At 61.5% G+C, this 25,214-nt stretch overlaps 1 protein-coding gene across 3 annotated transcripts in view; it reads right to left on the bottom strand.

Moving 5' to 3' along the window:
• The window catches only part of SEPTIN9 (septin 9), a 171,678-nt gene that overhangs the window by 60,919 nt on the left and 85,545 nt on the right, over positions 1–25,214 (bottom strand). For all 3 annotated transcript variants that reach the window (XM_012756250.3, XM_012756252.3, XM_012756251.2), the window contains one exon: positions 15,475–16,116. In XM_012756250.3, coding sequence (XP_012611704.2) covers positions 15,475–16,116 — 642 coding nt within the window. The remainder of the gene's footprint in view (positions 1–15,474; positions 16,117–25,214) is intronic.

The following is a 25,214-nucleotide window of genomic DNA, read 5'->3' as shown; positions in this document are numbered from 1 at the left end:
GAGCCGCTGGGTTGGGGGTGCCGGGACTGGGCGCAGAGATGGGGGTCCCTGGGCCATGACCAGGGCCAGCCCCTGCTCCCACCCCAGGAGAGGCCCCCATTTTAGGAGGCTACACCCCCAGAATCCCTGGGGCAAGGCGAGATAGATAAACTTCCTCTCAGGGTCAAAAGCACTGCACGGAAGCTGTTGTTTTGGGGGGAGGGGGTGGGAGAGTCTCCTGAGGGGGTTCCTGAGCATTCTGTGGACAAAACAAGCAGGGGGGACTGAATGTTCCCACCTGCTACCTACCCACAGCCTGGGCGGGACGCAGGCATCACCTTAGAGCTCGCAGGTCTCCCCTGGTCCCTGACACTGGTGTCAGGATTCCATGGGGGGGGGGGAAGAGTGGGGAGGGGAGACGGGTTGGGGCCAGGGGGCTTGCAGCATTGTTCACTAGACCTTCACCCGGGGCACACCCCAGAGACCCTGGTTCCAGAGGGCTGGGTAGGGCCCAGGAAGCTGCACTTCCAGAGCCAGGAGGGCAGAACCGGGACCAAGGAGGACAGGGCAGAGCCCCCAGCACAAGGAGCAGCAGCCTGCCTGCCGCAGGGGCAGCCTCCTGGGCCAGCTTCCGTATGGTCCAGCATGACCATCAGCCTGGGTGCTCCCTGGGGAGAGGGGGACCCTGGGGTGAGGCGAGATGGTTTTCCAGGACCCCCCCAACCCCTCCTCTCTCGCCCCAGCTCCTCCTACCTTGATCTGCCACCAGGACCCTGGCGACCAGCCCCTGGAGCCCCAGACATCAGAAATGGGGAAACAAGGCAATAGGATGGGCAGATGGGCTGACCTCCTAGGAAGCCACGCCAGCCACCACTACCATCCTGGCCCCGAGGCCAGGTGACAACAAGTGCTCCACCTGCTTCTCCCCCTGAGGCTCCTGCCGATGTCGGGAGGGAGCCAAGAGGCGCAGGACAGAGCCTGGTGCTGTTCCAGAACACAGGGAGCTGACCCAGAAAGGGTTAAAACTCCACAGGGGACGGGGGGGGGGGGCACGGTGCACACCTGCAGTCCCAGCTACTCGGGAGGCAGCGGAGTTGGGAGGATGGATCGGGCCCAGGAGTTCAAGACCAGCCTGGGTGACATAGCGAGACCCCTTCTCGATATTAAAACAACACAAAACGAACACCTCCACGGGGCTGAGAGGGACCTTTGGCCAGGGCATCTGGACTACAAAATGATGAGACTCGCCCACTGACGACCTGCACCCACAGGGTGAGCGGGAATACCCAGGGAAAGACGCCATGCAGGGCCCCGTTTCGCACCTAGCTCAGCCTGATCCCCACTCCCCGCTCCAAAGAGAAGGGTCAGTATGCCCCAGGCACAAACCCAGCAGGTTTGCAGCAATGTGGCACAACAGCCGGCCTCCTGCTCCTTCCCAGCCAGCCTGGAGCCCACGAGGCGGGGAAGTTTTCATTTATCCCCTTCCCAACCAAGAAAGCACAGAGCCCGCCCCTGCCCCAGCCAGAACATGTCCTGTTGGTGCTTCCAGCAGCATCCAGCCGGGCTTGCAGGGGACGGGGAGGGGGGGGGACGGGGGGGGGAAGCAAAGAAAACCAGGAGCCAGTGGGGGCAGGGGCTGGGGGGACTGCAGCTTTGACCGGGAGAAGTGAGACTTCCGATCTGCTCCCACCCTCCCCAGGGTCCCGTTTCAAAAGCCAGGGCCCCGAGGGGCTGGAGGCAGAGGGGAACACCAAGGTCTCTCCTTCCTAACTGGGGCTTCCTTTCATCTGGCTCCTGGCAGCCAGCAGAGGAAAGACCCAGAAAGAAGGTAAGGACCTGGGCTCGTGGGCACTGGCCAAAGTGTCAGGGCAGGGGCCCAACCAGGGGACCGTGCTGTCACTTGGGGTGCTGTCACTCTGGTGTCCCAGCGCTGGGTGGTCAGCAGGGGTAGAGAGCTCCACCCAGCCCAGGGCTCCACGCCAGGGTTCAAGTCCAGACATCTAACAGCAGGGGGCCTCAGGCTGGCGGCTGAAGCTCTCAGCGCCTTGACTTCCGCATCTGGAGAATGGGCTAACTGAGCTGCTGCTGTACCTGGCTGCGGGGAAGAGGAAGCTAGCCTTTTTGGATCATGCAGTTGGGATGCTCACTGCCATCAATGACTGAGCATTCTCCACCCACCTGGGGCAAGGGTTTCACAGACTGTTGCCAGAAAGATCTGGATGGACCGAGGACCAGGAAAGTCATCTAATTCCAAGTCCTAGAAGGAAGGGGGGGTCCCCACGCCACTGGCTGCTGTAGGGGAGAGGGAAGGAGACAGCCGGGGGAGGGAGGAGCAAGCAGTGGGAGGGAAGCCCGCCCAGGAGCCTCAGGGCACTCCCCAGGAGGGCAGCCCCCAGGCCCCGCTGAGGACTCTTGCTGACACTCAGGCTGAATATTCCCAGGCCTCTGGGTCGAACAGAATCACCCACCCATGAGCCAAATGTCCCATAGGCTTGAAGACATGGGGGTACTGCTCAGGTGTTCTGTTTAAAATGGGGCAAGCACCAAGGCCAGGGTGGCCAGAGAGCCCCACGCAGAACTACCCGCCAAGAACACACATGCATGGTAAGGAACATGCATACATGGTAAGGAACACACATGCATGGTAAGGAACATGCATGCATGGTAAGGAACACGCATGCATGGTAAGGAACACATGTGTGGTAAAGAACATCCATACATGGTAAGGAACACACATGCATGGAAAGGAACACGCATGCATGGTAAGGAACACGCATGCATGGTAAGGAGCACGCATGCATGGTAAGGAGCACGCATGCATAACCACGGCAGAGGCAAACTTCCTGCCAGAACGAACACTGGGGAACTCAGCTTCCCACTCGCTGACCTTGCCCCTCATTTCCTGAACGGAACATCTCCTGACCGCGGCCGGGCGTGGCAAAGCCGGGGTTTGGATTCCAGCTCTGCCCACGGCCTGGCCCCGCCTGACTCCCTCCCTAGAGACAGGACTGACCAAGGCTCCTCGGAGCAGGAACAAGGAAGGGCTGTGACGCTCCTCTGTGGCCCAGGCACCTGGGGGAGGGTCCGCCCGCCTCCCCACCCCAGGGCTGGCTTCTCCTCCCATGGCATCCTCCCCAGCCACACCCCACGCCGCAAACCCACTGCACCCAACGCATGGGTCTGCTCAAGTCCCGAGACACCCAGCCTGCAGGAGTTACCTGGTGGGGCCTTGAGGGCCGGGGCCCCCTGAAATGCACGAGGGTGGTGGGAGAGTCGCGGCTGCGTGGGGCCGGGCTGCACCGGGATGCGCCTGGACCGCGTGTAACCTGAGCCCTGTGTGACAGGGACCTGCCGCCTCACCATCTGCGCTCCCCACCGGCAGCGGCATTAGTCAGCGCCGGGCAGGGAGCCACGGCCCAGGGAAGGCCTGAGACGGGACCTCAACTGGGAGAGGGCTCACCCTGGGAGTAACCTGGAGTGGAAAACAGACCCCCTCTTCTTCCTCCTGGGCTGGGCAACAAGCCAGTCGCCGCCCCGCCCCAGGGGAAGTGGGGGTGGGGGTCAGTCCAGACGCAGGTGCTGCTCTGGCGTCACCGTGGCAACTGCTGCCTGCCGCCTCCCACCCTTGTGCACAGGAGGGAGCCGACACCCCAAGTTCTGCCAGCGCGGGAAGCTGCGTCCGCAGGTGTGACCCGCCTGGGGAGGGACAGAGGGGAAATCCACCGTGGCCGGCGGCCCGAGCCCCCTCCTGTCCCTGGGGAGCCGCTGGGGCCTCCTGTCTATGTCCGGCCAAGAGGTAAGGGGAAGCAGGGAAGTCTCAGGAACATCAGCGGAGGCGGGACAGGACCAGGAGAGCGAGTGGGGCTGGACCCCACGCCTTCTAGGCTGGGCTCGGGAAGGCAGCAAGCGAACGGGCCGGGAGGGGCTGCCACCGGGACCCCGGGAGACAGGGGAGCGGGGACGGGACAGCCGGCCCTCCCTGTCCCCAGCCGCACTGTCCACGGTCAACTTCCCACGAGGCCTCAGGTTAGACCAGACGCGACCCCCGCGAGGTCTCGCAGCGCAGCCCGGGAAGCAGGGCCACGGTTCTCCAATGGCAGTGTGGACAGCGATCCCAAAAGGGCCCTTTCGCCAGCTTGGGGAGCTCTGGAGGCTTCAGTGGGCTCCAGAGGGCAGGTCAAAGCAGACCTGGAGGCGGCGGGCTCCGGGAGCCAAACAAGGAGGCCCGAGCGCTGGCGGGGCCCAGCCCTGAGCTCTGCCCCACGAGGGGTGGACTGCAGGGGGACTGCAAGGTGACGCGGGGCCAAAGCCCCTCAAACCCCCACCCTCTCCCTCGGGATGAGGCAAGCGAGGCATTGCCCGGCACGACATTTAAGGGGGTGCCCCAAAATACCCTCAGGCATCAAGTGAAATGCTATTTTAAGGACACATCTTTAAAAAAAAAATCAAAACTTTGAAAAATTCCACGTTGAGCAAAATCTAGCAGGGCTATGCAGGGCTCAGGCCTGTCTTTATTTAAAATTCTGATAGCTGTTCATCACAGAGGGTTTTTGGTCTAATTTTGATTTTTAAAAATATTGCATTAAAGTACTATTTGTCCTTTTTTTTTTTTTTTTTTTTTGAGACAGAGTCTCGCTTTGTTGCCCAGGCTAGAGTGGGTGCCGTGGCGTCAGCCTAGCTCACAGCAACCTCAAACTCCTGGGCTCAAGCAATCCTCCTGCCTCAGCCTCCCCAGTAGCTGGGACTACAGGCATGCGCCACCATGCCCGGCTAATTTTTTCTATATATATTAATTGGCCAATTAATTTCTTTCTATTTATAGTAGAGACGGGGTCTCGCTCTTGCTCAGGTTGGTTTCGAACTCCTGACCTCGAGCGATCCACCTGCCTCGGCCTCCCAGAGTGCTAGGATTACAGGCGTGAGCCACCGCGCCCGGCCTAGTACTATTTGTCTTGATGCTCAAGCTTTTGGGCGCCCCTTTAAATTTTGCGGCCCAATGAGGACCTCACTGGCCTGGCCTTGCAGTCGGCCGCTGTCCCCCCTGGGGCTGTCCTGCCCACCCCCCCACCCCCCGTCTGCCGGACCTCCCTGCTCTGGCTCCTCCTCACCCCTCCCTGTGCCCCCACCCTGTGTCTCCCCAGCCGCACGTGAGCTCCAGGGCAGTCCTGCCTGTTCAGGACATACGTCACCGCCGGATTCCTCCAACACCTCAAACAGTGCCTGGCACAGAGCAGCTCTGAAGATTTCTGGAAACATTCCTGGCACGTGATCCAGCGAGCCTGCTCGGGCCCTGCTCTCGCACCCTGCAGGCTGCGCCCCAGCGGCGGCGGCTTCCACCGGCCCGGCCCACCCACCTCTGCCCCACCACCCACCCACGCCTGGTGGTCCACACTGCGGGGCCCGGCTAGCATTTATTTTAACTTAGACAGAACACGTTCACAGCAGCCAAACGGCGGCAGGCACGTGAATGCCAGTCAGCCGGTGAACGGACACACGCGCTGTGGCCTGTCGCAGGGGAATGTTACTCAGCCACAGAGAGAGGTGGACGAGCCTTGGAGTCGTCACGCCAAGTGACAACGTCAGATGCAGAAGGCCACGCAGGGCATGATCCCACCTATAAGAAATGCCCAGGGCAGGTGACTCCATAGAGACAGCAGGTAGACTGGTCGTTGCTTAGGGCTTGGGGGGACAGAGGAGTGACGGCTAAAGGGTGTGGGGTTTCTTTCCTGGGTGATGGAAATTTCCTAAAATTGGCTGTGGTGGTGATCGTTGCCCGGCTCTCTGAATATACTGAAAACCACAGGATTATGCACGTAAAATGGGTGAATTGTATACCAGCTGAGTTTTATTTCGATAAAGCTTCTTTAAAAAGTTAAAAAGAAAGAAAAGACTTCCCCCTCTCAGAGAGAGAGAGAGACAGAGAGAGAACAGAAATGCCAGAGTACGGCCAGCACATGGAAAAGGTAAGGATTATTTCATGGAAATTGTGTTTCATTTTCGCACACACACCCCTACGTGCGCACACACACCCCTACACACGTGTGTCCTGGTTTGTGGTATAAAATGTATTTTTTACTGGAGGCTGAAGCCCACATTGAGTTTGGAAGCTGCTCTCTGGGCAACTCCGAACTTTTCAGGATTCCTGAAACCCAACGGCCCTTCATAGCCTGAGCCCTCAGTGCCTGTCACCACCTCCTCCAGGGCTGCACCTGCGGGGACAAGGGCTCTCTCCTCAGGATACAGGGACCTACTGGTCTCTTCCCTCTCAGAACACGTGCCTCCCTGCACTGCACACGCGTGCTTGCACACGGAGTGCCCCAGGACACAGGCCAGGTCCGCTCATCTTTGCCCACTGCCCTCTGCGGACAGTGCAGAGCGCGCCGGCCCGGGGCAGCTGCTGAGTGCCCGCCGGCCGACCCTGCACGTCACGCCCTCTGCGTACTGCCTTCCCTGAGCGCGCTAAAGCGGACACCTCTCAGCAATCCGAGCAGTTTTTTTTTTGGTTTTTTTTTTTTTTTTTTTTTTTTTTTTTTTTGAGACAGAGTCTCGCTTTCTTGCCCAGGCTAGAGTGAGTGTCGTGGCGTCAGCCTAGCTCACAGCAACCTCAAACTCCTGGGCTCAAGCGATCCTCCTGCCTCAGCCTCCCAAGTAGCTGGGACTACAGGCACGAGCCACCATGCCCGGCTGATTTTTATATTATATATATCAGTTGGCCAATTAGTTTCTTTCTATTTATAGTAGAGACAGGGTCTCGCTCTTGCTCAGGCTGGTTTCAAACTCCTGACCTTGAGCAATCCGCCCGCCTCGGCCTCCCAGAGTGCTAGGATTACAGGCGTGAGCCACCGCGCCCGGCCCCGAGCAGTTTTAAGCAGGCTAAAACTTCGGTCCCCAACCCTCTAGCTGCGGACTGGTACTGGTGGGGGGGGCCTGTTAGGAACCTGGCCGCAGAGCAGATGCGCATAGGGTGGGTGGTCAGGGGAAGCTTCACTGTCTTCACAGCCGCTCCCATCGCTCCACCACGGCATAAGCTCCGCCTCCTGGCAGAGCAGCGGTGGCTTTAGATTCCCACAGGGGCACAGCCCTATGGTAAACTGCACATGCGAGGGGTCTAGGTTGCGCGCTCCTTATGAGAACCTAATGCCTGATGATCCGAGCTGGAGCTGAGGCGGAGATGCCAGCTCTAGGGAGCGGCTGCAAACACAGATTATCATCAGCACAGAGAGGTCTGACTGCACAGTAAGTGTAATGCGCTCGAATCATCGAGAAACCATCCTACCCCCCCCCCCAAACAGGTCCGTGGAAAAATTGTCTTCCATGAAACCCGTCCCTGGTGCCGAAAAGGTTGAGGACCACAGGACTAAAAGATGCTTTTCTAGGGAAAAAAATAATGAACTTTAAGGGGGAGAAAAAAAACCCCAAAACTCATAGACACGTGGCAAAAAAAATTTTTTTAAGTTTTTAAAGTACTGGACTCCTGCAAAAGTATCAGGCTCAGATGGTTACACTAGTGAATTCTTTAAAAGTTTTAACAAAAAGATGATTGTGTTGCTGCTTAAAATGTTCCAGAGCATAGAGGAAAAGAGAGACACGTCCAAACTGTTTTTGCTAAGCCAGCACAATACTGACACCAAAGGAGATAAAAATAGCACAGGCGTGCACACACACACACAACCGCACACGCCAAGCTCCCTGGTGTACGCGCATCCATGCAAAAGCCAGACATCCCAGCCGACCTCCAGGCTTTAAAATAAATTCCGATGGATTAACGATTTCAACACATAAAAATGAGACCACAGAAGCACTAGAAGAAAACATGGGCGAGATTCTTTTCTATAATTTTGGAACTCAAGAGACCTCTAAGCAGGGCGTGAATTCCAAAAGCTAAAAGAAATAGAAGAAACTTGACAACCTAAGCATTAAAACATCCTGTTTGGAAGAACACACCATAAAGTCAAAAGTCAACAACTAGGGGTGGGGGGGGGGACCCAAAATACTTGTACCAGCTATGATAAAGGCGTACAAAGAACTTTAAAAAAAAAAATTTTTCAGAGCCGGGCATGGTGGCTCACACCTGTAATCCCAGCAACTGGGGAGGGTGAGGCGGAGGGATCACTTGGGGCCAGATTTTTGAGACCAGTCGGGGCAATAGAGTGAGACCAAATCTCTTTTAAAAACACGAATAAAATAAAATAAAAATTAGCTGGATGTGGTAGCATGCCCCTGTCGTCCCAGCTACTTGGGAGGCTGAGGCAGGAGGATCGCTCGAGGCCAGGAGTTCGAGTCTACGGTGAGCTATGATGATGCCACTGCACTACAGCCTGGGCAACAGAGCAAAATCCTATCTCTTAAAAAAAAAAAAAAATAAGAAATATATTTTTTTAATTTCAACGAGAAATGGATTAAGAACCCAACTGAAAAGGGAACGTGGGGTCCTGGTCTGCAAACACATGAGAAGATAATCCCTCTCACTCGAAAAATACACGCAAAATAAAACATCAACCCAACAGCTCTTCTCCTCGGCCTGGGGTGAGGGGCGTAGGAGCTCTATGTGTCAGGACTAAAAATTGGTGTCACCGCTGTAGCGGCCAATTTGGGAACACGGATCAAATTCTAAACGCAACACCTCCTTTGATGCAGAAACTCACTGCCGAGGTCCTGGCCCGGGGTGGCGTGTGCGCGGGTGCAAGCGTGGGGACGTCCACTGCAGCCTCCTGACCACCGCGGAGCGCTAGACGCCCCGGCAGGGCCTCGGGGCCGACAACACGGCTGTTTAACAGGGATGTCACAAATCCACAAGTGCCAAATGCAAACTGGCACTCGATGGGAAAAAAACAAAAGCTAGTTGCGGAAATCTGACTATCTTTGCGCCTTCAGAAAGCCGGTGACACTTACTTACACGTAGACTTCTTACACGGGCCCCGAACGACCGTCTGCACGTGCAAAATTCCGCCCCGCCGTCCATGTGGACCACCCCTGGGGAGAAACGGTCTTGCTTTTCAAATTTCATGTGATCTTTATTTTTCTCTTTCTTCTAACATAATGAGCATGCATTGTGGGTTTTTTTGTTTTTTTTTTTTTTGGAGACAGAGTCTTGCTGCGTTGCCCAGGCTGGAGTGAGTCCCATGGCATCAGCCTAGCTCACAGCAACCTCAAACTCCTGGGCTCAAGCGATCCTCCTGCCTCAGCCTCCCAAGTAGCTGGGACTACAGGCATGCACCACCATGCCCGGCTAATTTTTTCTATATATATTAGTTGGCCAACGAATTTCTTTCTATTTATAGTAGAGACGGGGTCTCACTCTTGCTCAGGCTGGTTTCGAACTTCTGACCTCGAACAATCCACCCGCCTCGGCCTCCCAGAGAGCTAGGATTACAGGCATGAGCCACCACGCCTGGCTGCGTGCATTGTTTTTTAGGGTGAGAAGAGGAAAAGGCAGCAGAGCCGGGGACATGGAGCAGGACATCTAACAAACACACGCTCGCAGGCGGGAGCAGCGGCATGCACGAGGAGGACTCAGACCCGGGGACCGGAAACGACACAAGGTGCTGCTGCTCGGAACGGACCTTGCTCGGGGCCTGCCCGCTCGTTCAGTGAGGGCTGCGCTTGGTTTTCGTGTATGTGCTCGTTTAACAAGCATCTCCGGGCGCCAGAGCACCCCCTTCACGAATTATCGCTCTCATCCTAACAACGCTGTGCGGGAGGAGTGACAGCCACTCCGGCAATGAGAAAGTGGACAGAGAAGAGATGTCCCCAGGCCTGGGGCAGGGCAGAGACGGGAGCCGTGACATTCCAAGGGCAAAGCCACCCTCCTCGGCCACTTGTCCCCCCACCCACGCGGGCACGGCCTCTGAGGCTGCTCCGTGCTAACCTGCCACACTCCCAAGCTGCAACCGCTGTGGGCCATTCTGGAAGGACGGAGATGGAGTCGGTGATCTCCAGGGAAGCTTCTGGTTCCAAGTTTCAGGCCGGGACAAGCCGGAGGGGAGGAGGGTTTTCCGCCAGAGGCCACGGAGTGGAACCCAGCTTGACCCAGGAGCGGTAAACGTGGCCGTGACTGTGGACAAGTCACGTCCCCTCTCTGAGCTGCGCCGGACGGGACCGGGGATCCCCACCCCGTGTTCTCAGACTCCTGGGGCCCCCAGTAGCAGCAGGGGGGGAGCCAAGGGTGGGAGCTCCATGCCTCCCCCCACCTTAACCACAGCCCCTCTACTATTGTGGGGGGGCAAGGTCTCGTTCTGTGGCCCGGGCTAGAGTGCAGCGCCATCATTGTAGCGGCAACCTCAAACTCCTGGCCTCAAGCGCCTCCTGCCTCAGCCTCCCAAGTAGCTGGGACTACAGGTGCCACCACCACAACTGGCTAATTTCTCTCTCTCTCTTTTTTTTTGGTAGAGCTGGAGTCTTGCTATGTTGCCCAAGCTGGTCTCACTCCTGGCCTCGAGCGATCCTACTGCCTTGGCCTCCCAAAGTGCTGGGATTACAGGTGTGAGCCACAGTGCCCGGCCACCCCCACTTTCACCCCTCCCTGTGCTCCGTGTCTAGAGAGAATTGGGAGCAGCTCAGTCCCAGGCAAGGGCTGCCCTTGCAGCTAAAGCCCGGAGCCCCAGGGGTCCCCTGGACTGGGTGGGGGCCACCTATCACACCCACAGAAAGCCCCTAGAGGAAGTGGAGTCCAGCCCAGGGAAGTGCCTCCCCTGCCACTCTCAGACAGGCAGGTGACACTCCGGGCCAGTGTGGACCACATGGCATCCTCCCAGGCCCGCCTGCCGGAATCCCGGGCCTGGTCAGGGACTGCCCACACTTCAAGACCCCGGGTGGGCAGTCTGAGCGCCCTCCCTCCTCCAGGGCTGAATGTGCCCTCTGTCCACGCCACACAGAGCACAGCTGTCTTGCCGGGCACGCCCCCTGGACAGCCAGGCCATTGTGCAGACCTCGTCCCCGGCAGCTGTCCTGGGCCTGGGCGGCGGCGGTGCAGACACGGCTCCTCTCTCCCCCAGCAGCTGTTCCAGCTTCCAGGGACAAGCACCCGGAGGAGGCCTCGCCCAGCGCCATGTGTGCGGGGCCAGGCTCCATCCTGGGGCCAGGCTGGGTGGTCAGGGCCACAGAGCTGCAGGAGGCGGGGCGGGGACCCCGCCTCCAGGCCCCCCCAACCCCGATCCGCAGCTGCCTGCTCTATTTAAGGCACTCCCCAGCTGCCCGGCACATTCCCCGGGCGGCCTCTCACCGCCGCCCGGGCGTGACGGACAGCGGGGTGGGCCTGTGAGGGGAGGCGCCTTTCTCCCGGGCCCTGGAGCCAGACTCTGTCCTCGCTGCCCCTAACCCTGCCTCACCTTGAAGGAGACACACCTGGCCTGGCCAGTCCTCCCCCACCGGCCCTCCTGTCCCCCCTGCCCCCACCCACCCATCCCCCGTGCACGGGGGCACGCAGCTCCAGGGACAGCTCAGAGGAGAAGTGTGCTTGTTCTTAAAGAGGGGAAGAGAAACAGACCCGACCCCAAAGCAACAGGGGACGTGGGGCGCGTGAGGACAGAGGGAGGAACCGGGAACAGTGGGGTCCTCGGGGGAGACGGCCCGGCAGGAACGTGCTCCTGGAGAAATTTGCAGGCTAAGTGCTGGAGGCGCGGAGAGAGGCATCTTCATCAGACTCGAGCGAGGCCGCCCACACTTAGCAAGGCCCTGCCGTGCGCCCTGCTGGGAAAGGGCCTCAGCCCTCCTCGCCCTCGGGGGCTCCACAGCCAGGGACGGGCCCAGAGCGGCCCCCAAGGAAAGTGGGGTGTCCTGTAAACACAGGGTGGGGGGCTGTCTATGGAGCCCTGGTGGAGCCCGGGCCCTTCCTCCCTAAATCACGTGGTGGCCGCTTCTCCCCAACTCACACCCCCTGTGCCCCACCAGGAACTCTGGGCCCCACCGTGTCCTCCCCAGTTGGGCCCAGCACATTCTCGGGATTCAGCGTCTGACGCTCCTCACCCTCTGACCCAGCTCAGCCCCCTCGTCCCCAAAGCCTCTGCCCATCCTCCCCATCCCTGCCTGCCGCCGCCGGGGGTCCCCGGGAACCCTGTGCTCTGATTTCCCACTGGACCCCACTGTGCACTCACAGCCCCGCCGTGGGTACCAAGACTCCTCCCCGCTCTGTACCCGGGACACGGGACAAGGGCCACAGTGCAGACCCGGCACCCAGGCACGGTGCGCAAGGCGGCCCGGCCACAGCAAGTGTGCAGAGGCTCACGCCCACCACAGCGGCGGGGGCCTGACCTCCACCTGCCTCAACGCCCACCCACGGCCCACAATGTCTCTAGACTCTCTTAGTCAGAGGGAAACTCCAGTGGGGAACTCGCGGCGTCCGCCCCACCCTGATCTCACACCGGTCACAAGCGGCCCCTGGCACCCCCGTGGCCTCCCGTGTGGTGCCTGTCTTGGGCCGGCAGGCCCCCACCCCTCCTCCACTTGACAGATCAGGAAACTGAGGCTGGCAGGGGTGAGGTGGCAGTTCAGAACCTGCTGGCTCAGGGGGTGGAGCCGGAACACACCCAGGGCTCAGCCAGGCTCCACGGGCCTCCACGTGGCCGCAAGCAGCACCCCGAGCAGGCAGGGCCCAGGCGCTCCAGGGAGCGGGTGTGCCACCTTATAAGGCAGCCTCTGGGAAACTTGGCTGGTGGCGCAGCCCGAGGGGGGCCACTGCCCAGGGGAGGCTGAGCCGGCCACCCTGCAGGCGCAGCCCTGGGTCCCGCAGCCCCACCCGCCCAAGGCGCCCATGCGCCCCGCAGCCCTGGGGTGGAGACAGGCCACAGCCCGGACCTTTCCTGGGGGTAGAAGCCGCCAGGCTGGGTGTCTGCTCAGAGAGCAGGGAGCTCCCTCCGTCCCCAGTCCCACCCCCCTGCAATGCCAGCCGGGCCTTGGGCCCAAGGGCCAGGGAGATCCCAGAGAGCCATCAGAGCCGTGCATGTGGGGGCTCGGGGAGCTCCCAACCCAGCCCCACGGCGGGGCGGAAGGGGACGGCCATGCCGGGTGTGCAGGAGGAGTGGGCAAGGAGCGAGGCCGAGAGAAGCAGATCTGTGTCAGGATCTGTGGTGGGACTGGACAGGCTGAGCCGGGGGCAGGGTGAAGAGCGCACAGCCTTGGAGGAGGGCGGGCAGGAGCTCAGGCCTGGCCCTCCATCCGGAAGCCCCTGCCCTCAGGTGTCCCTGCCTTCCCCACCCTGCCGGCAGTGTGCAGGCCCTCAGGACTCTTGCCCTGTGGCCCTCTGCACGCAGAGCTGGAGCCCGCCTGTCTGAGGGCAGCAGGGCCCGGGACGCCCAGCTCCGACATTTCCATTGTGTCCCACGGAGAAATCCCACCGGCCCCAGAGCACCAGGCTCCCGAGGGCTCTGGACGCCGCGTGGGGTGCCGTTCTCTCCCCTTTGCAAGCGAGCAGACAGGCCAGGCGGCTCCCTCGCCCTCCCCATGTCATGCCGCTCCCAGCAGCTGGGCACAGACAGGCCAGGCGGCTCCCTCACCCTCCCCATGTCATGCCGCTCCCGGCAGCTGGGCCCCCGTCTGTCCTGCCCACGCTCAGCGAGCTCTGGAGGGCAGCTCCTCACGCAGGACTCGCCCCCAGGGCCCGCCTCCCGGCACAGACGGGGACTGGGCAGCATCTGCCGTGGGGGCAAGACGTTCTTGTGCACCCGCATGGACGTCCCCCCGACCCGTCCCCCGGGGCCAGGACCATCTTCCTCATGCATCTGGCACCAGCTGTCACCACCCTCTGTACGGGGCTAGTGACAGCCACCTCCCCAGCCACATCCTGTGTGACTCAGCCGAGTGTGAACGCGTCACCCTGGGGGGAGGGGTATCCGCCATGTCAAACGAAGGTCCTGGACCAACAGGAGGCCGAGGGGAGAGGAAGCAGCCCCCCGGCCGCTCTGCGAACTAACTGCCTGTGCCTCTGCCCCGACACCACGCCACCTGCAGCCGCCGTCGCTGCGTCTGGCGGGGTGGTCCCGCCGGGTCCAGTGTGGAGAGACAGGGGACAGACAGACTCACACTCAGGGCTGGGGGACCCGTAAGCCTCCGCTATGGCTCTTCAGAGTGGAGTCTGATGCCGGGCACTGCAGGAAACGCAGAGTCCCGGGCCCAGACCTGCTGCGTCAAACTCGGCTTCCAGGTGCGGGTGCCAGCGCGGGGAGCGTGGCTGGACATGCGCGGCCCTGCCCAGGCCCCGGGTCCACTGGGCACTGGAGAGCTCCCGTTCAGACAGGAAGACCCAAAAGAATTGGAAACACCTGACACCCAAGTGTCCACCAAAAGACGTGCAGATAAACGTGACGCGGCCACGCAGAGGGACGCCAGGTGCCTGCGAAGGCAGGGAAGCTGCGACCCGCGGCATGGCACGGACGAACCTTGGAGACGCCGTGCCCAATGAAATGTCAGACACGAAGCACACAAACGTTGCGTTTCTCCATCTCACGGTATGCGCATTTCACCAAAAGTAGACACGGCAATGTAAAAGGTAAAGCAAAAGCCCAGAGTGTTCTGTTTGTCCAACCCAAAGAACACTTGCTGAACGTGTACCCCGAGTTCCGAGTCCTGCACCCAGAACTGGACCCAGCTTTCGAGGGGCTCATAACCCAGCTGGCGGCTTAACGTGGCTCCCGTGGAGCCAGGATCCCTGCGGGGCTGGCGGGGTCGCTCCTGAGAAAGGCCACGAACAGTGCCGCACGGCCCCGGGGTTCCCGAGCAGGCCCCGTGTCCCACAGGACCGGCACCAACTTCCCTGCAAGCCCTCCTCGTGAGGACAACCGCAGCCTGAGCCCTCCGAGGACACGACCAGAGACCCTCACGTCCCGCCCCTCACCAGAAGAGCACCCCTAAATGAAGCTGTGGGTGGGTATCGTGGGACCCCCCGGTCCAGACACCCCTTCCCAACAGCCCTGAGAATCTCAGCTTGCAGAGGCTAAGGGGTTCTTCATGTCCTCCCAGGCAAGGAGGAGGAAGAGGAAGAGGAAGACCAGGCTCAGAGGGCCAGCGTGAGGAGGAGGAAGACCCTCCGACTCACCAGGACACAAGTCCCCTCCTCCCTGAGCCCGGGCACTTGCAGGCAGCCTGCGATTCGTCGTGTGAGCCCGTGCCAGGGTCTCCGCCCCACCCCGTCCTGCACCCCCGGCACGAGCCCACCCGGTCCCTGCACGCTCCTCACCCGCCCGGCCTCGCAGGCCCGCGCTGTGGGGGCCACCCAGCAGAGATGCCACCACGGCCCACACGGACCAGTAAAGGGACTCCTTGCAAGCCAGATTCTTCCCAGAGCGTCATTCGAGTCCCACTTGTGGCAACTGAGAGCGTCCCCAGTGGACAGAGAGAGCCACAGCACCTCCCCTGAGTCTTCGGACCCCACCCCACGTACTGTGGTTTTTCCTGGTCTCCATGGACGTGTCCCCACCCACACCCAGCACCTTCCCGAGGCTCCGAGGTAAAGCAACCCCCACCGTCCCCACTTCCCGCGATCACTGCTGCTCAGCGACTCACCCTCCTGGCTCCGGGGTGGGGCCTCGGCCGTGGGGGGGTGCGCCCTGGGCTCCAGCCTGCTCTGCAGCTGAGACAAGGGGGTGGGCTCGGAATTCTCCAGGGGCTGGGGCGGGCTGGGGGCAGCGGGCGCCTCGGCTGGCTTGGGCACCTGCATCTCCACCCTCTTGGGGACTGCATCGGCGGCGGGCACCTCGGCGGGGATCTTGGAGGCGGGGGGCTCCATCCTCCGGTGAGCCGGCGGCTCCTGGGGCTTCACGATGGTGATCTCCGACCTTCGGGGGGCCGGCTCCGGCGTCTTGTGGCCCAGCACCTCGGCCCTCTTGAGGCCAAACCGGGACGGCCCGGTGGCCCCAGCCCCCTCCACCTGCTTGGACGAGATGTCGATGGACAGCTCCGTGCGCCGGGACACAGGCTCGGCCGCCTTGGGCCCCGGGAGCTCCACCCTCCGCAGGGTGGCCTTGGGCGAGCGCTGGCTCAGGGAGTCTACATGGCGGGCTGGCGGCTCCGGGTTCTTCACGCCCAGGTCCTGGAATTTCTGGGTGGAGCTGGCCACGGTGGTCCGCAGCAGCGGCGTCTGGACCCTCCGGGGCGGGGTGGAGTTGGGTGTCTCGACCTCCTCAACCTCAAAAGATCTTTTCAAGGCTGAAAAATAAAGAAAGGAGGGCGTGGGCGGTGAGCAGGCGGCTGGAGAACACGCGGCGTGTGTCCCGCTGACAGCGGCAGGGGAAGGTGGCACGGGGCCCCGGGGGACTTCCCGTCCTTTCACCGCTCAACACGAAAGAGGGGCAGCCCCGTGCTAGCTGACCTGCAGAGGCACCGGGAGCCGTGAGCTCTGGGGCAGAGGGACACGGGCTGGAGCGTGGCGGGCACGGCCCCTTCCGTCTCGCCAGGGCCCCCAGCAAACCACGCAACCCCCCCCCAGCTGCATCCATCTGCAACGTCCTAGGTCACGAGGGGCCTTAACCTCCTTGTCGTGACGCTCTTTACTCCTCCTCACCCCCATCCAAGGCACACACCCGACCACCAGCAGCAGCAGCAGCAGCAGGGGACACATCCATAGTGACAACGACCAAACCCCACAGCCAATCGGACCCAGAGACAGCACGTGAATCCCGACACCAGCAGCTGACACTGCAGCCTTCACCGCCAGCAGGTGCTGGGCTTACCCTGTCACATTTACTCTGCCATAACCCTGCTACTACCCCCTGGTGCAGAAGGGGAAACCGAGGCACGGGGTGCCTGAGCAACAGGCCCGACGGCACAGACAGTCAGATGCAGGGCTAGACTATCCATCAATCAATCTGATGCCAAAGCCCACAGTTCCAGCCACTTGGTGGTCCAGCTCCCCCGTGGAGTCTACACGCACCCACTTTCTCCGTCTTCCCGCCCCCCTGCATTTTCCCCATGCGACACTGTCAGCTCGTACAAGGAAACGACCACCTGACCCCCGCCCCGCAGCCCAGCGGGGTCTGCTCCCTCGGAGGCAGTGGGGACGGTGCCCGGGTGGCTGCCACCCCCACACGAGAGCCGGCTGCTCCGGGTTACAGGGGCCAGGCGGGAAGGGGCCCACGTGGCAGGAACAGTCACCAGCCCTTCCCCGGGCCTCCCCGAGCCCCTCCCCGCCTCGCCAGCCCCCAGAACCCGGGATCCCATGGGACACCACCACTTCCTCCCCTGCCCACAGGGAGGAGGGACAGCTGGCGCCCAGCCCCACAACAGCTGTCCAGGACTGCGCTCTGCACACCCCACTCTGGTCCCCTTTCCTCCAAATGCAAACACAGCTCCCACCTCTTGGCAGTGCACGGTCCTTCCTTTAGAAGACCAGAGGGTGGCGAGTGGCTGGGTGGGTGGGCGGCCGGGGGCATCTGTGCCCTTAAGGGTGGGGAGGGGAGAGGCAGGGGAGGCCCAGCCCCCGAGCCCTGGCCCCTCCACCGCCAGCGTCCCAGGCGTGGCGCTCCTGCGAGGACCCCTCTGTGAGCACCCCTCCTTGGTGGACACAAAAGGACAAAATCCTGGATCACTGGACTCAACCGTCCCCAGAGGCCAGGCAGGGACTGTCAATGCTCCCCGGTAGGGAGCCGCGTGGAGCCAGGGACCTCGAGAGTCATCACACGCACATCTGTGAGTCTCCAAGGGCACCTGTTGCCCAGCGCCGGCTCAGCCCTGCAGGGACTCCCGCCCAGCGTGGCCGGAGCTTCTGACTCCCCAAGACAGTCTAGAAATCTGGATTTTGACGTGCTGTCTCCTGCTTTTTAAATGCTGGCACAAAGCAAAACACACACTGTACAACCGAACAACACCTCATCCGAGGCTGCATGGCCTGTGGGCCCAGCCAGCGACCTCCAGGCGTGGTAATGGCCACAGGACCCTGCGCCAGGGATCTGGGCTCCCGACCTGGGGCAGCTGCGCCCCTCGCTGGGGGCTGTCACTGAGACAGACCCTGTGTGCAGGCCCGCTCTGATTCTAAAAGGAATCAGAGAAAGCGCTAACTGCCCACGTACACTGGCCAGAAAGTCCAAAGCTCGGGGCCTGGACATGAGTGTGTCCTCGTGTGATTCCCAGGGCCACCGAGGTCACCTGGTCCACCCCCCGCCTTGAGCGCACTGTCCAGCCTGTCCCCAGATGACACGCCTCTGTCCAGTGTGCTCTCTGGGGGAGGGGCCGGCTCCAGGCGTCCCTCTCGGCATCAGTTCCTCGAGGCCGAGTGGGAGAACAGAAAGTAGGCAGGCGAAGATTTTCCCAGGTTTCTCTAAGAGGACCCCGTCCCTAGGAGTCCCAGAGAGCCCCTCTTGGGGAGCCCATTCGGAGCCCCAGCCCACACTGCCGACTCACAGTTTAAGACCCTGCAGCAAAGCAAAGGTCTCCCCGGTCCCAGCTCTCGGTTGAGCCTCCAGTCCCGATGCGGGGATGCATCCAAGCCGGACCCACATGCACGAGAAGATCGTTCCGGAACCGAAACAGGCCCCTCTCTTGCAACCCTCCTTCCTCCAGGTGCCTGTGTGGGTGTGGCTCGCCCCTCGCCACCCTGGGCAGCTACAGCGCAGGCACGCCCGCCCGCCAGCGACCCCCCACCCTGCAGCCTGCAGCCTCCCCCGCCTTTCGGTGCTTCGTGTCTTTTCATGGCGTCGCCCCCCACCCCGCGACTGACCTCTGTGCTTGCTGTCGGCTCTATCATCTGTCCAGGTGTCTGCGCCCGCTGAAGGAGCCGCCCCCCATCGGGACGGCAAGTGCTCAGTGAACTCAGCAAACCCGAGTCCCGCGTCACGGCGTGCGATCTGCACCCGGTGCCGGGAGAGCAGGGAGGCGAGAGGCTGCTCCGCTCTGGGGCCGTCCGTCTTCCCAAGGAAACCACGTCCCCGCCGGAGTGTCAAGAAGGTGACACCCAAACGAAGAGGTGCCCACCCTGGCTTATGCCGTTTCCCCTAAACAAGCAGGTCCCCCCGCTGCCTCCTCCTCCTCCTGTGAATGGAGGCCCCCCACGGGCTCCTCCCAGAACCTCCCTGGCCCCGCGCAGTCCACGCCAGCCCCACCCACGCCACCCTGGCCACATCGTACCCGCTGAGGTTGGCTGCAGGGGGGTGTCTGGATCCCTGGGAACAGAGCCAGACGTCGGCTACTCCATTACCCTATCCCTGCACAGGGCCTCGGGTGCTGCTAGAAAACTCACGAAAGGCCGGATCTCAGCCTGTAACCTTAGCCCGGAGCCCCTCAGGGCCCACAGAATGAGCCTCCACAGCAGGGAAGCCCCGGATCTTCACCCCATTTCAGCCCGAGAGGTGTCACTTCCCTCTGGGTCAAATGGTGGCTCCATTCGATGTGTCCAAGTCCCAATGCTGAGAACCCGTGCATACAACCCCACTTGCAAAAAGGGTCTTTGCAGATGGAATCAAGTGAAGGATCCCGAGATGAGACCACCCCGGATTTAGGATGGGCTCTAAATCCACTGACACGCATCCTCATAAGAAAAAGGCACAGGGAGATTTGAGACACGGAGGAGGTGGCCAGGTGACCGCAGAGGCAGAGACTGATGCCGCCCCGAGCCCCAGGACACCTGGGTCCACCAGAAAGTGGCAGGGTGAGGACGGATCCTCCTCTGGAGCATTTCGAGGGAGCACGGCCCTGCCCACACCTGATCTCAGACTCTGGACTCAGAACTTCGGGAGAATGAGTGCACGTTGTTAGGCCACCCCGTTTCCAGCAATCTGTGCCAGCAGCCCCAGGACACTTGCACAGGACCACCGGACAGAAGAAGGCTCCAGGCTGCTGGGTGGTCAGGGCCACACCCACCCCGCTGGTGCTGTCACCACCCTCTGCCCGGCCCCGGTCCAGAGCCGCTCACGGGAGCGTAGAGCAGCCAGAGCTGCCTCCTTTTCCCTTTTCTGGAGTCACACAGGAGACCAGATGGCTGCAGAAGTCCTCAGGGGAATAACATCACTCCCGATGTACGCCGGAATATTTGGCGACGAACACGATCCTATTCCAAGGCAGGCTCTGCAAAGGGCACCCCCTGTGCAAACGCCTCCCGGGGAGGGCATCACGAGCAGCACCCAGCCGGGAAACATCAGGAGACACTTGTCGCGAGGCAGGCAGGACGGGGCCCTCCGGCATCCCTCCCCCACCAGTGTCCTAAAAACATGCCCCGGGTCCCGCACTTACACGCACAGCCACGAGATCCCGCCGCCACCCCGACGGGGGCGTCACGAGTACAGAAAGATTTATGTGCCGGGATGCTTGCATCAGCCTTAAAATCACAAACACTGGACACCATCCAGGTTTACGTAGACTGTCTAAACCCATATGCCAAAGGCCTGCGTCATCATCAAAATCACATTTTTGCAGATGAGAAATGGTGAGAGTATTAAGTAAAAATAGCAGGCTACAAGATGCAAACAATGATCCTAATTCCATTTCATACACACATGTGCGGTTTGCACGCACACACACGCTCTGCATAGAACGGCAGTTGGTGCTGCATTGCACAAAATTTCCTGCCTTGTTTCGAGATACCTGTGCTAAATGTGGGTCATTTCGTGTTTTCAGGGAATAAAACAATTGACACTTTTGGAAAAATGCACCTTGCTCAAACAAGCTGGGAGGTGTGGGGTAACTGCACGCCCGGCCCTCCCCACTCCCAGCAAAGCATCTCTGGCCTCTCCTGTCCTCAAGCACCTGCGGTCTCAGTGGCTACCCAGAGGCAGAGCGGGGCCTCCCTCCAGATGCAAACCTTCCTGTCCGTGACCACGGGGGGGCTGAAGCAGGAGCGGCCTGGATCTGGGCCCGGTTAGGGAGGAATGTGCCGTGTGCACAAGGGACCATTGTTAAGGGCCCCGCTCTGGCCGCAGGCTGCCCGGCAAACTGCTCCCAGCTCCTGAAACCAGATCGAGCACTTCCTGGTGTGTACCGAGGTCTGGGAGGGGAGACCAGGCGAGCCACAAAGCCCTGCTCCATCCAGCCCAGGACAGACGTCATGCAAAGAAATGCTAGAGCCCAGGGCACATGCAGCTCCCCCAGCGGGGAGCAACGTGGCCGCTGCCCAGTGCAGGGTCAAATTCTGAGGCCAGGTTCCGGGCATGCTAGCTCTGGTCAAACTGAGTCTCTTCCAAGCAACTGCAAAGCAAGTTCTGTCACTGAAGAAATAGGGGCCAGGGAACCCGGAGAGGTGTTGCCAGGGAGTAAGGAGGCACCTCCCAGTCCCCGCCCCGGGCCTGCAGGGAAAGCCACAGGAAAACCCCGGCTGGCAGGTAACTCTGCACAGTGCTCAGGACCCGCAGAGTGAGCCCGTGAACATGCAACCCAGGGGGCTTGGCCCGACAGCCCCTCTGTTCCCACTCTCCTGCGGGGACCTGGCCTTGGTACAGGTCCCCACTCTCTGCAGTGGGGGGCAGGGGAGTCGGGTCGGCCTCAGCACTGGCACGGCAGGGTCTGGCTGGGAGGAGTTCTTCCCCCTCCTGCTTATCCAGCACTCGGGAGGCGGAGCCAAGGCCCTTGTGCCTATGAGGAGCTGAAGGACGGCCAGCCTCGGGGTTGGAGTGCCAGCCGGACGTGGGCGGCCTGCTGTGCTCTGTATCTCAGGGCCGAGAGCAGGAGACCCAACGGGAGAGTGACGTGGCCACAGGAAACTTCTCTGAGCCTCAGCAGCCTCACCTGGCACCTGCTACAAACATTAAATGCACCAGGTGCAGGTCACCTCGCAGGGCTGAGGCTGCCCTGGCCTTCCCGCTGTCAATCACACCTGCTGACGTCACAGGGCCTGTATCTGCCTCCCTGCCCAGGGCCTTTGCTAGTGGCCGCCTGACCCCCACGCCCAGGACGGCAGGGAGGAGTTAAAGCTGCAGCCCTGTGTGTGACCGTGTGAGCACCCAGCGCCCTCCGCCCCGCCCGGGTGGGTGGGCTGACCCTGGGGACAAGGTCTGCGGCTTCCAGTGCTGCCCAGGGGGCTGAGCACCGGGTGCCCGGGTCACGATGTGCTTGAGGATGCAGCTTTTCTTGGCCGTCATCCCTCCCGGTCTCATTCCATCACTCGAGCATCCCCGGGGGTCCCCTCCTGCACCCCTGTCTGAGAATCTGCTTCTGATGGCCACTGGCGCTGGTGGGGGCCGGCCCAGGACAGGGAGAAGGATGTCGACGGGCGGTGGGGAGGGGAGTGTTCTCAGGAAGCAAAACAGTCCAAAAGGAAGGGCTTAAAAATAGGCGCAGAGGGGCCGTGTGGGGCCGCAAGGGGAGGTCAGGAAGCAGCGCTGTCAGCTGAGGCCATCCCGGTTCCCGGCAGAGAATCAGAGCCACGTTCATGGGCAAAGTCCAGACAAAGGCGGAGGATGCTCTCCCTCCTTAGAGAGCCACAGCCAGTCACTGCAGACCTCCCCCGGGCTTGGAAAGGAGAGAACTAGGGTGCTCAGAACCCTCTCCCCGACCCCCTTCTCCTCTCTGCCCCTCCCACGGCCAGGCCTGGCTGGGCCACAGTGGCTGGCCGAGCAGCCTGAGAACCGTCGCTGGGGCTGGCCCGTTCTGCCGAGGGCTCCCGCTCGGATGGTGAGGCCCGCGTGGTGGCCGAGGGCTGCCAGTCACCCTGGGCTTATCTGCACATGGGCCAGTGACCAAGGCCCGAGGCCTGTGGACACTGTCCCCACCGAGCCCCAGGTGGAGGTGTCCCCGAGAACCTGACATTTACTAGGGTGTCCCTGGCACCCAGGAAAGGCTGCCACCCTGCCCCGTCTGATTTATTCTGATGACTGTCTGGTTCAGGTGTTAGGAGGTGGTTTCTCTCTCTCTGCCTCTGGTGCCCCAGGGCCTGGACGTCAGGGGCACGCCCCTCCCTGGAGGCCCGGCCCACTCTGCAGCGAGGATGTGAGAACGAGCAGGTCTGCCCCGTGCTCGCCCCGTGCCTGCCCGCGGTGGGATTCCAGGTTGAGGCCAAGAGGAAAAAACAAGCCCCTCCCTTCACACGCTGCGCCCTCCGCCCAGCCCAGCGGGCATGGCAGCCTCCAGCACTGCTTCCAAAAACGGAGCACTGCAACTCCCGGTCCCCAAGGCAGGACACGAAAGGGCGGGCAGCACGGTGGCAGCTGCCATCAACAGATGGCCCTCGAATTCCGGGACTTCTCTCATTCCCCGACTCCGTGATGTTAGCTTCCCCCTGGGCAAAGCTCTCTTAACAACCTCCCAAGCAGCGTGGCTACACACCCTCACTCCTCCGGAAGGGAAAAGAGGGGCTTCCGGAATCTGCTATGGCAGCGGTCCCCAACCCTTCTGGCACCAGGGACCGGTTTCAGGGAAGATGCTCTTTCCATGGACGGGGGTGGAAGCCAGGGTCCACCAAACGTAGCGGGCTGAAGAGTGTCCCCCCAACTGACACGCCCAAGTCCTAACTCCCAGAAGCTGTGATCGTGATCTTATATGGAAAAGGGCTCTACTGAGATGAGGTCACCCCTGGATTTAGGGTGGGCCCTAGTCCAACGCTGAGCGTCCTTACAAAAGACAGACACAAGAAGATACGGGGACCCGGGGAGCAGACCAGGTGGGGACAGAGACAGAGGCCCGACCCCGGAAGAGCAAGGGGCAGACTGTCTCTCGGGGCTCCGGGACGGCGAGGGAACACGTTCCACTGTCGTAAGGCCCCACGCTGTGGCACTTCGTGGCAGCTGCAGGAAAGGAACACGCCAACAGAACACGGGGAACACAGGGGAGCAGGTCCTGAGCCTGCCCACACACCAACAGAACACGGGGAACACAGGGGAGCAGGTCCTGAGCCTGCCCACATGCCAACAGAACACGGGGAACACAGGGGAGCAGGTCCTGAGCCTGCCACGGCCACTGTGGCCAGTCCCCTCCAACTTCCCAAGTGTCTGTCAATTCCGAAGCCACTTCCAACCACCGACTCGCCTGTTCGGAGAAGAGGACACAGGTGCCCTGCTGTTGGGCCAGCCTGCCAGGAAGGAGCCCGGCCCCTCACTGCTGTGGGCCACCGGCTCACACTGGGCCCCGACGCCCCTTCTGCTGCGTGGCCCCAGCCAGCCACAGACCTTCCCGCACGTTTACCCCGGGTCAGGTGCCCACACGTCCCAGCCCTCCCGGGACGGTCCCGGCTCGTCCCTGGTGTCCCGCTGTAATCATGTAAGGCGCCCCTTTCACTCCCGAGTGCTCCCACTGGGACTGCAAGCTATATGGTCACCCTACCTGGGGCAGGTATTATGTCCCATCAGAGAGGGGTCAAGGGATGACACACTCAGGGTCAGGGAGCCGCCTTGCAGCCAAGACAGGCACCACCGGACAGCCACGTAGCAGCTTCTGCTGCAAGAAATCTCTCTTTACGCAGAGCAGAGCCAGGACCACCACGCTGAACGCTCCCGAGGAAGCCTCGGTGCGTGGGGCCTCGGGTCCTCTTCTTTGAAAGCCCGCCCAGCCTGCGGGACACTGTCCCGGGAAGAAGGCCCTCTCTGTGCTGGCTCCAGCCACCTGCCTCGAGCCCGGGTTCTGGCGGCTGCAGGGACATTCCAGGCAGACTTCGAAAGTCACTCTAAGGCGCTGGGCTTCCTTCTCTCTTTACTAAATTAGAGTCTCGGGAACACAGCGCATCTGCACCATCGGGTGGGTGCGCTGGTCATTCTCCCGGCTCTGGGAAGCCGGCTGTTGGCTGGCGCCACTAGGCACCGAACACGGGGAAACGGGCTTGAGCGGTAGGGACGAGATGCAGCTCCGGTGGGGCCACCAGCGGGGCTTGGTGAGACCTGTTGTCCCCAAAGGCTGCGCAGAAGTGCCCTGGACCAGGTGCGGATGGGGTAGGAGGGCCTAGGTGTGGCCTGCCTGAGGGTAGGGGAGGGATCAGATAACCTTTCAGGTCTCCTGGGGTCAAAGGTTCCCTGATAAGCAGCAGCCCATGAAGGCAGGAGGAGCCCCTGGGAGGTGACTGACTTCAAAATCGGAAACCACAAACAGCAGCTCCGAGGGCCTCAAAGGTGACAGGGTCCCAGAGGTGGAGGCTCTCTGAGCGTTCATCCACCCACACCCTTTTGGGGCCCCAGACGCCCTCGGGCCGTCCCTCGGCTCTCTGCCCTTGTTTCCAGGGAGAGAGAAGCGAGCTGCTGGCTCCAGGTGTGACAGCCCCTCACCCAAGAAACGGGTCCCCAGCCGCCTTCTCAACCCATCTCTTGGTCTTCTTCTCTGCCCCTACCCTCCAACCAGCCCAGAATGTTCCACAACCGCTGCCCCAAACACTCCAAAACTTTGCCCAGATCCCGAGGTTC

The sequence above is a fragment of the Microcebus murinus genome, chromosome 18 (genome assembly GCF_040939455.1).
Source record: "Microcebus murinus isolate Inina chromosome 18, M.murinus_Inina_mat1.0, whole genome shotgun sequence".
Classification (NCBI taxonomy): Eukaryota; Metazoa; Chordata; class Mammalia; order Primates; family Cheirogaleidae; genus Microcebus; species Microcebus murinus.
The sequence above is the reverse complement of the archived record's forward strand: the minus strand, read 5'-3'. Positions and strand labels throughout refer to the sequence as shown.